This window comes from Sturnira hondurensis, unplaced genomic scaffold (genome assembly GCF_014824575.4).
Source record: "Sturnira hondurensis isolate 20B ecotype Veracruz unplaced genomic scaffold, ASM1482457v3 Scaffold0024758, whole genome shotgun sequence".
Classification (NCBI taxonomy): Eukaryota; Metazoa; Chordata; class Mammalia; order Chiroptera; family Phyllostomidae; genus Sturnira; species Sturnira hondurensis.
Genome location: NW_028097389.1, coordinates 1009896 through 1026886, shown reverse-complemented (window position 1 = coordinate 1026886; position 16991 = coordinate 1009896). Strand labels below are relative to the sequence as shown.

The following is a 16991-nucleotide window of genomic DNA, read 5'->3' as shown; positions in this document are numbered from 1 at the left end:
CTTTGGGGTTTTGATAAATAGCATTACTTTGAATTCTGCTAGCTTTCCTTTTAATCCTCTGAAACTAAAATCTTCTTGAAATATTCCTAATTTCTCTCCATGCTTAGTAAATGGGTCTTTATTCTTTTTGATTTTGGTAAGAAAGATCCCCTGTTGTATTTCTTTACCACATAATGCTCGGATAAATGTGCATCTGTTTCTTAAAGCAATTTGCCCATATTTCTAGTTATCTTTACTAATAGAACATTTTAGATATATTCTTAAAGTTATATCCCCTTTTCTTAGTATATTATCACCCCTATAATTATATTTATGTACCTAAGACAGTGTCTCTAAAATAGTATGAATATATGAATGTTGATTTCATCAATTAATTAAATGTACTTCCCTAAATATTAGAACTAGTCATTTTAACTCATATTTCTACAGAGAAGTCATTTATTTTTTAACTGATGCCATCTTGTTTTTAATCTTCTATTCATTTTTATTGATGACAGAATAATTTGTACTTAATTGTTAGAAAACGTAGAAAAATAGAACACAATAATATGGTTCACAACTATGACTCTTCAGGGAATGGAAAATCCCAAGGTTTTATCAGGGCTGTCTCTTCCCCCTTAAGGGTTCTTATAAGCAATCTTCCTTCTGCCTAACGTGGTATCTGTTGAAAAGGAATACATGTACATTTTTATAATGGTGGAGATGCTTATCTTCCACACACTGTCCTTTGGGTCTTGATGGCCTCTCAACTTTCAAATATACAATACAGTATTATTAACTATAGTCACTATGCTGTAGACCATATCCCCAGGAATTAATTATGTTAAAACTGGAAGTTTGTACTTTTGACCACCTTCACCAATGTTTGCCACCCAACCTTACCTCTTGTTTCTAACAGCTGGCAGTGTGTCCTTTCATGTATGAGTTCAGGACTTTAGTTTAGAGTCCACATATAAGTGAGATCCTATGTTATTTGTCTTTCTCTACCTTACTTACTTCACTTAGCATAACGCCCTCAAGGCCCAGCTGTGTTATTGAAAATAACAGGGTTTCATTCTTTTTAAAAGCTGCAAAATGTTTCATCATACATATATTGGTATGTATGTTTAACACCTTTTCTGTATCCATTCATCCAAACAATGGACAAAGTTTGCTTCCATGTCTTGACTATTGTAAAAAATGTTGCAGTGAACATAGGGGTACAGATATTTTTTGAGTTAGTTTTCCCCCCTTTGGATAAGTATCCAACATTGGAATTGCTGAATCTGGTGAATACGACTTTAGCAATTACCTTTAAGTAGGTGTGTGTGTGTTATATTGGTTAATGTAGTTTTTGCAATGGCTTTCAGCTGTTATTTAAGTTCAGAAGGGTTATATGTAAAGATCAAAAACGTGAATAATGATTCCTGTTTTGAGAAGGTCAACCAAATGAAACAGCACTGTTGGATAAAGATATATTAGGCTTCTCAACAGCTGATATACTCTATTTAACTGTAAATACTACCCAGTAATAATATGTTACATTGTAATGTAAATTATATTAGAAATTATTTAGTTTAGAAACTGATAAAGAAGTATCTGGCATTTCAAAGCCCTTGGTATTAAGGTTAATAAGCTTATATTTTCTTTATCCTTGAAGTTTGTTCAGGCAAGATGTTTGAACAACTAATTTCATACCTAAACTTTAGAAATTCTACAGGCAGAGCGTATGCCCAGAGGAATTAGCATCACTTGGGAGAATTATTATAATCCCTTATTGATTTGCAAGCACATCCACCTTGCTGCTTTCACAGAAACTTATTTCACTGATGATGATCAAAAGAGGTGTGTAGGGCTTTGATCAGATTAAAGCTCAAAAAGCTGAAAATCTGCAAATGAGCAGTGATTACAATTCTCTCTCCATCTTCTCTTCGTGAAAAGAGGAAAGTGAAATACTGACTGATACCTTGTAATTAGTGTGAGAAAAATTAAAAGGCTTTATTTAAAGATAATTGGGAGAAGGCTAAAGCAAAATAAAAATTTAATACTGGGTCTCCATTATTATTGAGTCAGTGAATGCAGTTTTCTAAATCCTAATGAATCCAGCCTCTTCCACTGCTGTCCTGCAGACCTGTGTCAAAGAACTTCCAGGACCATCATTTGGTTCTTGCCATCAGAATTGATGTCTTTAAGATAAAATATAGAAGAAGAAAGAGAAGAGTTTTCCATCTTTCTTGTAGTACCAGATGCTCTCTACAGACTCAAGACAGTTTTGAACGTAGTGTGTAGGCCACTTACAGATCTGTCCCCCCCAAGGAAGGTACACTTGAGAATGACCATAGTACCTGTTGACTATGGTTAGTACATGGACATTGCCCCCTAACTCAGAGAAATTTCCTGTAAGAGAGACATACAGAAATGCACTATCACACTGAATATCACACTTAAATTTTATTGTTTCAGGAGTATTTTACTTACCACAATATGGCTTGAATTCACATTGTGATTTGAGTACTTCATTTAGCTGTAATACTTTTCATCAATTTCAGGCAATAAGAGCTAATATTGAAATATAATTTTTCTTATAAGATAGTAGTAAAACTATCCAACTAATAATAATTAAATATTTTTTAAATTTGTTCTCTTTAGGATATTGATATTTTGAGTTTTTGTAGCTAGCAGATAAATGAGTCTTGCAAGAAAAGGTAATCCAGATTTCACCTTTGAAATTTCACCTAGAGTAATTTATAATGTGAGAGACCGTTTACACCAGGGAAGGTCTATAATAGATATTAGGGACATGTGGAGCATGGTACACATCTTTAGAAAGGAGGGGGAAGTTTAGAAAAAGCAAGAAACAAGGCAAATAAAGACTGGTGTGCTATAGTACTACAGATTAATTACATTACTAAATTAATTCAGTGCTACAGATTAAGCAAATCTCTCCACCAGAAGTCTCATGATGTCCTCAAAAGCCCCACAAGTGCAACTTACATTCTTCTCAATTTGAGCCTGCATCTGACTCCTCGTGGAGACGGTAAAGGAGACTATTATCTGTATTTCCCTACCAGGAGTGTTTTTCTGAACGATCTTAAAGAAGAATAAACATAAATAATGGTCTCTCTGATAAATATGCAAACATTTAAACATGTTCTTTTCCAGTTATCCTCTTGCAATATAAGATCACAAATAATAGGATTTTATAAATAGATATTCATCCAGATTTCACCTTTGAAATTCAAATAAATACAGTTAATATTTAGAAGTGACATAACTGTATATAAAATGGTAAAAGCAAGCCCTGTCTGTTGTAGTTCAGTGGGTTGAGCATAGCCTGCATATCAAAAGGTCACAGGTTCAATTCCCAATCAGGGCACATTCCTGGGTTGTGGGCTAGGTCTCCAGGGGGGATCACATGAGAGGCAACCACTCACTGACATTTCTCTTCATCTCTTTCTCCCTCCCTTCCTCTCTAAAAGTAAATAAATACAATCTTTAAAAACATTTAAATTATTTTTAAAAACATAAAAGCAGTATACGTTTCTATTGGTGACTACTAAGAATAAGCAATATAGTACTAAGCAATGAATTAAGTAAATGGCAGATCAAAGTTGAAGTCCTTACAGGTATTGATTTATACATGAAAGACAAGCTTTTAAAAATTCATTGAAAACTCAGTTAAAACAAGTATACACAACTAAAAGTCAGAGTTCAAAGATTAAAAAATCATATTAAAAGTGTAATAAGTTGTTCATGTAGGAGATAGCACAAGAATAGACTCATCAAAGGAGAAGGTTGATCTGGATATACAGTGGACGATGAACAAGAACTAGGTGTTTGGAATTACATTAGGAAATACTTTCAAATGTAATGCAAGGAATTAAAACAGAAAGACAGTAAATTTTCAATGTCTATGTTTGAAAGCACGGTGTGGGTATAGTCTGAATTTGTTTATAATTGTTTGTATCACATACAAGCTTACACATTAACTAATCTTTTTTTAAAAAATTCAGAAAAGAGTTAATATGAATATCAACCAGTAAGGCAGCTTTTGGAAAGAAAAAGAAATAGTGCACAAGATCCAAAATTATTTATGTAATGGAATTTGGCTGTTGACTGGAAATAAACATCATCAGCTGGATATGGGATAAATTATTTGAAAAATAAAATAGAAAAATGGATATTTGGTTGGTTGTTTACTAAAAATATTTCTTAAAGATCATAAATATTTTGAAGATGATTAATTTATATAAGAAATTTGATGTATAATAGTAAATACACTTTTGTCTATACACGATACTTTTTTATACTTCAATACTGAATAGATTATTTAAAAATAAAATAATAGATACTGTAATCATAGTAAATAATCAATCACTTAAATAGTTATGTAGCAATTTCTACAAGCCTATAACTTTGTTAATGGTACCCAAGATGAGTTTTCAGACATCTCCTAACTTCATATAAGTTTATGACTTAGAATGATTAATAAATCTTTATGTGACTACACAGGTGGCAATTGATTAAAGTCTGATATGATCAAAAAATTGTGTTGATTGTAGCCTGGGAAATTAGATAAGTGCTTATTAAAGTAAAAAAAGAACTTAAACTGGACTTGGAAAATTGGCTCATATTTTAGTGAACACATCCCAGAAGAAAAAAGTATTGCAAATATTACACAGATGTTTCTTTTTTAAAAGAGGCATGATCTATTCAGCCCTAGCTGGTGTAGCTCAGTGGATTGAGTGCGGGCCTGTGAACCACAGGATCACGGTTCAGTTCCCAGTCAGGGCACATGCCTGGGTTGCAGGCCAGTTCCCAGCAGGGGACAAATGAGAGGCAACCATACATTAATATTTCTCTCCCTCCCTCCCTCCTTCCCTTCCCCTCTAAAGATAAATAAAATATTTTTTTAAAAGGCATGATCTATTCAAATGAAAAAGATCAGAAGATTTAAATGATGAAATACAGAATAACATGCACTACGGTATTGTTGAAAGTGACTAAATAGCTAATACAGAATTGTGTCATAAAATTTTGCCATGCTGGTCTGAGTCATGTTGAATAATTTTTGCAAACAATTATATAATGCATGGTTTTGAATATAGCCTAGACATGAATAAATTAATGAAGGTGCTCTAAGGGACGGGAATGAGACTGGGCATGAGTAGAAAAAATTAGTGATGACAGAGACTGCAGGCATTTGGGACCTATTATAGCACTTGAAACAAAATTGGTGTTGACTAAATATTTGCCGAATGAATGCATGAAAAGTCCGGAGGCTACTTAGAATGCAATAGCATGTTTCAGGATCAGCGTAATGTTGAAACAGAGAAAAGGGTCACTTATTTCAGTTTTTTAAAAAATTGAGCTTTCACTGGTACAACCATTATGGAAAACAGTATGGAATTTTTTTCAGAAAACTAAAATTAGACCTGCCTTTTGACCCAGCAATTCCACTGCTGGGATTGTATCCTAAGGACCCTGAAACACCAATCCAAAAGAACATATGCACCCCAATGTTCATAGCAGCACAATTTACAATAGCCAAGAGTTGGAAGCAACCTAGGTGCCCGTCAGTAANTCAGTGGATTGAGTGCGGGCCTGTGAACCACTCAATAAATAAAAGCAGCTATCATTTTTACTGTCATACTCCCTCCTTCCCATATAAAAATACAGAGGTGGCTCATCTAAAAGAAATCAGGGCAAGCAAAATGGGAATTAAGAAGTACATTGACAGTAATGAGAGGGAAGAAGGGAGGGAATTTCAGGGGAAATAGGGGAGGGATTTAGAGGAACATATATAAAGGATACATGGACAACTGAGAAGGGTGGAAATGGGAGGGGGGGAACACGGGGGTGGGATGGGGTGGAAGTAATAGACAGAAAACTGTACTTGAAAAATAATTAAATGAAAACGAGAAAAAATTGAGCTTTCAAAAAATATCTATGAGGCTAAAAATCCATATTAAATAAATAAAAGCTAATCATAAATTATACTAAGCAAAGTGGCAAAAGACAAATACCATATGATCTTCCCTAAAAGTGGAACATAATGAACAAAACAAACAAAAAAGCAAAATAGAACCAGAGACAGGAAATAAGGAACAAACTGACAGTAACCAGAGCTGGTAGATGGGGATAATGGGCAAAGAAGGGGGAAGGGTCAAGCCAAAAAATATGTATAAAGGACCCATGGTAATGGGGATCAGGGTGGGGACTGACTGAGGGAGTGGGGGACAGAGGAGAGCAACTGGGGAAAAATTGGGACAACTATAATTGAAAAACAATAAAGAAGCATAAAACCCATTTCATTTGTTGCTAATAATAACTATTTCAGTTAATTTTATAATCTCTACTTGTTTTGATTATGTCACTATTCTTCTCTGTCTTTACTGTCTACTTAGCCAATTGCTTTTCATCTTAAGGCAATGAAATACCTCTGTATTCAGAATAAAACTAATGAACGTGCTCTCTATTTCTAGACCATTCTTCTTTTAGAAACACTGGAGCAGGAATCATTTATCTGTACCTGATATAAGCCTTAGCGTGTCAGTAATTGGTGTTCTCCTTTTGAAATAATAGCATTGAAAAAGAACATCAAAAATCCTATTATATATACTTTTCTTATTTATTTAAAATATAAATAATATTCTGAAATAATTTAGCCAGAATAGTGGCTAAATTATTTTACACCAGTAAAATGAACAAAAAATATTTCAGTCTCTTAAATTTCATGATACTATTTTTCCTGAAAATTTATTCCACCTAATCTTAATAGGGCTTTAAGTATAATGTGAGAATCTCTCTACTCATTTGGATGAGTTTCTTTCAGGCTGCAGATTGATAGTCTGGCGACAGCTGACCTATTTTCTCTCTATGCAAAGTTACAGTGTACCAATCACATCAGAGACAAATAATAACTGAGGAAATGCTGTTAGTGTCGGTGAACCAACTAACAGATTGTCAAGTTTTCAGTTCACGAGTCCATTTTCTTCTCTCTAATTCTTTGACAAATCTATCTGAAAAGGAGTAGATGTACAGAAAACTTTCCAGTGCATGTTTTGTCTTGTGAAGTGGGACAGCCCTCCCTATGACTTCACCATTTATTGTATGGTTAGTAAATTTTTGGATAACTGAACTTTCTTTTTTCACCAGCCCCTAACATTATTAAACAGGCTACTTAACATTGAGGTTAGATTTAATCATTGTTTCCCTGTGGAATGTCTTAGAAACTGCTCAATGAAAATACCTGAAAATATTTCATTTGTACCAGACTTATTTAAAGATGAAATAAAAGCCCTGGCTGGTGTAGCTCAGTGGATTGAGTGTGGGCCGGCGAACCACACGATCATGGTTCAATTCCCAGTCAGGGCACATGCCTGGGTTGCAGGCCAGTTCCTAGTAGGGGATGCACAAGAGGCAACCATATATTGATACTTCTTACCCTCTCTCCTTCCCTTCCCCACTAAAGATAAATAAATAAAAATCTTTAAAAAAAAGACAACACTTTAAAAAAAATGAAGTAAAAAATCATTTTTCCTGCAGCTTACTGCATACAGTATTTTATCATTTATCTTATTCATTCTGTCAAACAAAAAACTTGAAAGAATAGATATGAAACTGGCACTTGTTTTCTAAGAACTGTCACTTCTAATAGAACTCAAATTTGTTTTATAGATTCAAATCTTGTGAGTTGATTTTTTAGCACAGCAGCCAGTAGCAAATCAAACCTGAAGTATTATGTAATAATATGGAGTATCTGAAATTTTGCCACATTCATATGAATGTGAGAATGTTTTCATAACCGTGATAACCCAAGGATATAGTATAAGAAGAAGTAATACTTTCTTTGGTCCATAATAAGTCTAAATTTATCTTTTATTATGTGTTTATTCAATATTGCGTTCCATTTTTTCAATGGATTCCCTGACCGGAGAGAAGGTTTAGATGTTTTTCTTGTTTTGTACAGATTCTGCTAGTTACCTTGCCTTTCAAATTGTACATTTATTTATGTAGTATTAATCTTATTTAGGAAGCAGCGTATAACAGAGATATTTTCTTATTTATAGGAGTATGTTGTTATATACTGATAATTTTTATAATGCAAATATTTCTGACTTTTATATAAAATCAAAGTTGTATGCCCTTAATGTATTAAGACTAGGTTTTGTAGCACAAATTCATCCATGCATTTGCTTTTGTTTGCTCTTGATAAGAAAAGAGTTATTTACATTGTTGAGTATTTATATATGCAAATTAGTGCAGAGCATCATGACAAAGATTCTATGCAAGAGAATAATTTCTTTGACATCTTAAGGTAAATTATAGAAAAAGGGGACAATTTTTAAATTATATTAAAATTTACTTTATTTTCTCATTTGGACTGCGAAAAAACAATGCAAAATCTAGCTACTTGAATAACAAATTCCCTTTTTATGAAGCCATAGTTTCAGAGTTATAAATTTCAATATATTGTCAACAGTTGAAATGTATACATCAAAATATTCTTGGAAAACTGAAGTTTGAGGAGTATCTGTGTGTAAACAAACCAAATTAAAGCACTCATTAACATTTTTATTTTGTTAAGCATATGGCTATTTTAAACATGTGGTTCAAATAAATCAGGAAATTATTTGTATTTTATAACAATAGAATGGTCATTTCCAAGAACTTATTTGTATTTGTATTTTATAACAATACATTACATTTATTTTTATTTTTACTAATCAAAGCAAAGATAGTGGTGATAAAACCAATAGAACTTTAAGAACAATGCATAAAATGGAGAAAAAAGTTTAAATGTACACATGCAAAGAATATACTTGTTCTTATAAAAAGTTCATGACACTTGCAAACAGAATGCTCTGAAGCAATTACTGCTGATGGTTATAACTACTAATAGATACATTATTCTGATTTCTTGTATTAGTCAATGCTAAATATCATACACAGTGTTCTCAAATACATTTCTTGACCTTGTTCTATTCTGAAGCTACAGGTTTATCCATAATTCACTAGTCATTATTAGGTAAAAAAAAAATCTACCAAGGTTTCTAAGAGGTTGCCAAGAATCTACCTGTTAAAATTGTATGTAATTTTAATTGCTAATATACCTTATACTACCCTTCATAATGAGTCTCAGGATATTTTTATTACTGATATATCTTCTAGCTGACAAAATATTCTGAACCATTATTGGTTGATAGGTGGTAGAATCTTTTCTTTAGGTTTCATATATAAATAATTTATGAGGACATATTTGATGATTAGTCTAAGTTTTAAGAACATAGTAACCATGAAAATATTGAGATATTTTCTTTGTAAGGGCAATTTTCTTTGTAAGCTAAATTATGCTATGATTATCCCTGATTGCATAGAGTATCCTTAAGTAGGATTTTAAAAACAAAATATAATTTGTGGACAACTATTGCCCAAATACATATACAATAAATGAGTATATTTGTAAATAATATGCTACTTACATGTTGCATGTTATGTTGATATATATTTGATATATAAAATATTGATCATATTAATATTGAAATATTAATTTTTCTAAGTTTGATAAGGAGAAAAGCTGTCACAATAGTTTTGGTTTCATTAAAAATTGAATAATTAAAAAACACTGCCTTTCATTGTATATGAAGGAGCAACATTTGTGTTAATCATAGGTTATTACAGAAAATCTAAAGACAAATTTAAAAGTCAGCTTAACGTTCATATTATTTTGAATTTGTGCATTACTTTGAAATGGAAAAATAATCCTAAAGATGTTGTCAGACAGATGAAATACAGATACAAATCATACTATTATAATCAAGACATATATACAAGTAATAATTTGAAATCACACAATAATACAATAATAAGTAACAGTTTTTATGAAGAATTCAATATCTTTCAAAATAAAGAACTTGGTCAAATGATTAATAGTATGACATTGTTTATTACACAATGGTTTCTTAGTAAAATGAAAAATATTACTTTAATATACAATATCTTGGTCATTTTATAGAAATATTAAAATTTCAACTTTGTATATCTTCCCTGTCATACTTTGAAATAATTTATAATATATTTTCATTAAGCAACTTCTGTGGGGATGGAGCAATTAATTTTTCTTTAAACATTACTTAAAAGTATTACACACCTAGGTATTTAGAGGTGACTGTACACTGATACTTTATTTTTACAGGATATCTTGTATTTTTCATAAATATTTATAAACTATATACAATTTGAAGTACCCTTATATATCTTTTCATGTATGTGTTTAGACATATATATTTAGCTATTTAAATATATCATAAAATTATGTTTTAAACTTTATTTTATTTACTTATTTATTTTTATTGGTGTTCAAGTACAGTTGTCTCTATTTTCACCCCACCATGCACCCTCTGCCCCACCCATCCCTGCCTCCCACCCTTGAGCCCATATACTTCCCATAAGGAAAGCATTATGCTAAGTGATATAAGCGAGGTGGTGAAAGATAACACCATATGAGCTCACCTATAAGTGGAACCTAATCAACAAAACAAGCAAGTGAGGAAAATACAACCAGAGACATTGAAATATAGAACTTTAGTTTTATCTTGAATGCATGTGTCGTGTTATTGAATTTATTAAAATATAACATCTTTCTTAAGAAACAAACAATAATATTTTANTAGGTATTTAGAGGTGACTGTACACTGATACTTTATTTTTACAGGATATCTTGTATTTTTCATAAATACTTATAAACTATATACAATTTGAAGTACCCTTATATATCTTTTCATGTATGTGTTTAGACATATATATTTAGCTATTTAAATATATCATAAAATTATGTTTTTAACTTTATTTTATTTACTTATTTATTCTTATTGTTGTTCAAGTACAGTTGTCTCTATGTTCACCCCAGCATGCACCCTCTGCCCCACCCATCCTTGCCTCCCACCCTTGAGCCCATAATACTTCCCATAAGGAAAGCATTATGCTAAGTGATATAAGCGAGGTGGTGAAAGATAACACCATATGAGCTCACCTATAAGTGGAACCTAATCAACAAAACAAGCAAGTGAGGAAAATACAACCAGAGACATTGAAATATAGAACTTTAGTTTTATCTTGAATGCATGTGTCATGTTATTGAATTTATTAAAATATAACATCTTTCTTAAGAAACAAACAATAATATTTTATCTTATATGCATATTCTTAGTTTTCTGTGTTATTGTTGTTGTTTTTTTGTATTAATGGTATAATTTAGCCTGAATGACATTTGTTTTTCAAGCACAGGAAACTAGACACAGGAAAACAAATCCTATTTTATGTCAAAGAAAACACATTTTATTTCATTTCAACAAATTTTATCATATAAACTAACATTTAAATATGTTGCATATTTTTATTTATATTTATATAGATATAAGAAACCAGAGAAATTTAGAAATAGTGACTAATGCTAGTAAATTTTAACTTATAATAAAAATTATTATTAATTAATCAATTTAATGGTTGTCTATTATCTTAAAGTCATACAAGGAAGTAAAACTTATAATGTAAGCCAACACAATGGGGTTTTTTTTGTAGTACTGCAAGAAGTCACAAGATAAAAGTATTATAGAAGAATTAATTTAGTGAACTTTCATTTCAACAATTATGTATTTTTGTATTTGTAAACTATTGACTGTCGTATTAAATTGATCATTGCTTATTGAGTCCATACAACTAACATACACATTTTCTAAAGTTTAAAATATTAGGAATTAAATTTATGTTATATACATTAAAATATTGTGCTAAAATTTTTCTGGGTAATAATGTCAAGAAGGCATACAGCTCATTTTAAGCTAAAACTAATCAAATCTAATTAGTTAAATAGTTATCTAACTATCAAGAATAGTATGTAAAATCTTATTATTGTAAGTGACCATTTGTATTCATATATCAAAATGTAAATATATTTACAGCTGTCACAAATCTCTTTATCTAAAACTGAAGTTATTACCAAAACTCCCAGTTAAGCATTTTAATTGTGAATTACAGTTTTACAAGGAAAAATATGGAGAAGGAGCACATATCTTTATGTTTTTCTAATTTTTCTTTTTTATTTATAATTTGTCAACCATTTACCTGGATATTTCTAGAATGTGCTCCTAATAAAAGGACAGGGTTTTTTGTTCTTTTTCTTATGATCAACTAATCCCAAATTTTTCCATAAAAGTTGAAAAGTAGAGAAAAAAAAGTAAATTGATGGGAGCCAACTTCAAACATATATATATAAATGTATCATTGTAAAGGCCCTTTATTTTTCTTTTTAAGGAAAGAAAAGTGTCTAGATTTAAGAAAATCTAAGTACTTTATATTTTGACATGCAAATACCCAGGAGTCACTTTAAAAAATATATGTCTCTCTGTAACATTTTTTAAGTTTATAAAGATCGCTGGGTCCTTGTTGGAAACTGATATTCTCGTTGGTGGTTAAAAGTAACAATGTTACTAGAAGAGTAAAATCATTAACAACAGTATGCTGGAGAGTCCTTATCTTATTTCATCCTATATTTTCTTCTCTTTTTCTTTTTTGAAAGTGTTTAAAAAATGTATTGAGTTTTGGGGCTAGTGGTTAATAAAATTATGTAGTATTCAGATGTAGAGTTCTATAATACATCATTGCTATGTTGTGTTGTGTATTCATTATGCCAAGTCTAGTCTCCTTCTATCACCGTTAATTCCACCTTTACCCTTTTCCACGTCACCCCATCCCCCTTTCCCCTTGGTAATCACTATCCTGTTGTCTGTGTCTATGAGTTGTTTTTTTCTTAATCACTACACCGTTGTCTATTCTTTTTTTCTTATTTAATATTCAGAATGTAAATGAGTAAGAAGGCAGCTTAGCTTAGTATACAAAAAGGAGAACATAGTCTGGACTTAATTAAACATCTTCCCTTCCATAGTCTAAGCATCTTTTAACTCTAATATATTATATGTTTCTATTCAGTCTCAGCATAATTCTTTTTATTTTTCCCACAACTTATATGTTTCTTATATTCTTTTTCTGGTACCTCCAAATGGTAGTTTATGTGATACAATGATTAAATAAATTTATGTAATTAAGGTTAAAATCATAACATTAAAATTAATTACTTAATTATATGCTGCCATCATATAATATTTTATTTGCTCAATAGACATTAGCATTGAAATGTGGTACAATTTCTTACCAATGTAGGAGAAACAGTCAGTGAGCCAATGTTGAGTTTTCCTTATTTGTTACTCATTTTCTAAATCTATGTGACAGATTCCGGTCACTCAAAGTAATACATTCATTCATAAAGAAAGAGAATGTGATACAGAAAGAATCGAGAAAAAAGAGAATGGAAACAGCAACAGAGGAAGAAGAAAATAAAGCATACTATAGATGTGTTCAAAGAAATGCACACAGGAGAATTTGTGGGGAGGAAAACCTGATGTAATCAAGAGAGACATACTGTAGCTTCAAACGGCTACTCTGACTCGATTGTCCTCTCAGAGGCTGGAGTTTTGAAAAAAAAAAAAATTCTTGGTCCCATTATTGGAGACTCTATTTGCCTTGCTTTCATTTTTATTGAGTTTTTTTTCCTAATCTGAAAGCTCTTAAACTATATCTAGAAGATGTTAAAGTAAGTACATAAACACAGGGTGGGTAAAAGTAAGTTTACAGTTGTAAGTATATGAAATAGTTTATTGTTATATTGTTATCTATTGATTATTATTTTCTGTACTAACAACTATAAACCTACTTTTAGCCCTACCCTGTATTTATGACAGGATTATGACCTAATTTGTTGAAGGTAACTTTTTAAATTTTCTTCACCTAACATGTTTATTTATGGTCAACACAGGCAACTATACTTGATTTATAAAGTACTTTCACAAAAGAAAAAAATGGGAAAAATCTCTAGAATTTCCTTTATACTATATTTAGTAAAATAATAAATAGTATTGAGTTGAAAATAATTTCTATTTTGGTTTTCTTAGAAGGCATGCATTTTACTTATATTTATTTGTCAATATAATTAATTCTTTTTTCCATATTTTATTTATTTTTTAAATATTTTACTTATTTATTTTTTAGATAGAGGGGAAGGGAAGGAGGAAGAGTGGGAGAGAAACATTAATGTGTGGTTGCCCCTCATGTGTCCCCTACTGGGGACCTGGCCTGCAACCCAGGCAAGTGCCCTGACCGGGAATCGAACCGGTGACCCTTTGCTTCACAGGCCCATGCACAATCCACTGAGCTATGCCAGCCAGGGCATTTGTCAATATAATTAGTTCTTATTTCATTCTGTAAACCTCTCAATAAAGGGGTAATTTCATAGACTTTAAGCTTCTAATTTTAACTACTGATATCATATGTTTATTTTTATAAAACATTATTAACAGTGATTGTGTGTTATTTACAGATATTGGCTGACCTAGAAAACCATGCATTATTTAAGAATGATTTGGAATGCCAAAAGTTGATTCTGGAAGCAATGAAATATCATCTATTGCCAGAAAGAAGAACATTAATGCAAAGCCCAAGAACGAAACCTAGAAAATCCACGGTGGGAACTCTGTATGCTGTAGGAGGAATGGATAATAACAAAGGTACATAGTTTTAGATCTATACGAAACACACGTGCTGCATCCTACCACAATGCAGTTTTAATATCGGAATCTGTAGAGTGCCAACAAGCATCACAGAAACTTAATTTTATCCATTAAGATTTAAGATTAAGGGAATAATGAAAGAAACGCCTCTGATTTTCAGTCTGTAGTTGCTGTCTGTGCTTCTTATTCATCTTTAAACCCCTTATCTCTTATGTATCATCTATAAGATTTCACAGGAAATTAAAAGGGAGATTTAAAGCGCTTGGAAAACACTGGCCAGATGATTTTTAGATATAATGAGAGCTCTATTTCTATTCCTTGTAATGGAAAAGGAATATGTCAGATATTTTCTTGCTGAAAGTAATATTAGGAAGAGACTTTCTGTTTGTGAGGAGTTTAAAATTTCATACAGACACCAGTCTAGTAAATAGACCATTGTAAATGAGCATAAAAATTGTGGAAGTTATAATTTATGAATTTAATTGTTTTTACAAATTTGCCCTTCAAAAGAAAGTGAATGTTTTGTTTAAAAATTGCACACATTCACTCCATGATTTTGTCCTTACATTTCTTGGTGGAAAAAAATCTCTATTAATATTATTTTTCTTCAGCCTTTCTTAAGTGGGTCTTACTTTTCTTAGACAAGTGCAGAAGACAGGTAATATATATCATATCTTTGAGTCTAATAAGTGATATAATTATCCATAATATATTTAATGCTCATGTAAAAAAATCCAGTCGGCGACAACAGAGTGTGATCACTTATTTGACTCACTAAAGGAGCTTTGTTATGAAAGAGAAGCAAGAAAACCAATTTCAGCCACCTTAAAGTAAAATCCCAAATAGTAGCTAATAATTTATGTAAATAAAAAGCGATTTAATATCATAATAAAAATGACTCATTTCCATTTTGGTCTTGATAAGCAAAATGATTGAGGACCCATCATATAAGATGGGACCCCAAAATGGAACTTATTCATTAAAAAATGCTATATTTCTTCTTACATGTTTAAACTTCAGTTACCACCAAAGTCGCCTGTTTAATATAATATACCTATGGAGACCTTTCTTCCAGTGCTTCAAACAGTTGTTAAATTGATCGATTTTGATGCCTTTTAGTGCTTTGCTGCTCTGTGTTTCACCTGTTCTACAGCAGCAAAACGTTTCACTTTGAGGACTTTTTTTTCATCCAGGGAAAGAAAACAAAGTTGCTTGGGAAAAGATCAGGTGAATAGGGAGGGTGAGATATGGAGGCCATGTTGGTTTTGGTCAAAAATTGCTGAACACTCAGCATGGTGTGGGCCATTGTATTCATAATCATGCATCAGGAAATGGGTAAATGGAAAGAGTCTTCATAAAAAATACATGGAAGCCAAATGCAGCCTCTTACAACACCACCAGCTGAAACACTGATACAGATCAGTTCATATAACACTCACATAGCAAGGGAAGCCTGTACTACAAGAGACTCACACTCCAGAAGATAATCCTTATTTTGGGGGCCCCCTCTCATACCTTGTAGCTATTAGATGCTTTTAATAGTTTAATTTTTTGAAAAGTCTAACTCCTATTTACTGGGATATTCATTTCTTGTATTTATCACATTAAATGAGCACTAGCATAACTGTAAGTTTTAAGAGTATAAAAAATGTGCTGCTTTTGAAACAGGAAAATGACCCTGGCCGGTGTAGTTCAGTGGACTAAGCGCCAGACTGAGAACTGAAGGGTTGCTGGTTCGATTCCCAGTCAGGGGCACATGCATAGGTTGCAGGCCAGGTCCCCCGTTGGGGCCATTTGAGAGACAACCACACACTAATGTTTCTCTCCTTCTCTTTCTCCCTCCCTTCTCCTCTGTCTAGAAATGAATAAATAAAATCTTAAAAAAAGAAGAACCAGAAAAATGGCATTAATCTTTCTATCTTTTCCTCTCACTCTTTCCCTACCCTCCTCTCTCCTCCATTTCTCTCTCCCAAATGTGTATTATTGCTCTAAGACAGCAATTTTAACTGATATGCTGGAGAAGTCACACTGGTGTGCTACCTGAATTTTAAAAACACGCAGTGCCTGACTATTTGATCAGGATCATTGATTCTTTTCCTTCAAAAACAAACAAACTAAAAACAGCAAACACAATAGCCATCTGCCACAAATGGATCAAAATTATAACTAATTTTTGTCAGATAGTCAAAAATATTTTAGTGTGCCAAACAATTTTATTAGTTAGTTTATGTGTACTGTGAGATTTAAAAAAGGTTGAAAATTGCTACTCTACAAGAACATATCAGAATTTTTCAAAGAAAAATATAGTGATTTAAAACCCTCGTATTTATTTACTTATTTATTTTTTAAACATTAATGTATGGTTGCCTTTCCTGCGTCCCCTGCTGG

At 31.7% G+C, this 16991-nt stretch overlaps 1 protein-coding gene across 1 annotated transcript in view; it reads left to right on the top strand.

The window, feature by feature from the left end:
- The window catches only part of KLHL1 (kelch like family member 1), a 342020-nt gene that overhangs the window by 245194 nt on the left and 79835 nt on the right, over positions 1-16991 (top strand). Inside the window, exon 6 of the mRNA XM_037038628.1 lies at positions 14414-14600. Within this exon, the coding sequence (XP_036894523.1) occupies positions 14414-14600 (187 nt within the window). The remainder of the gene's footprint in view (positions 1-14413; positions 14601-16991) is intronic.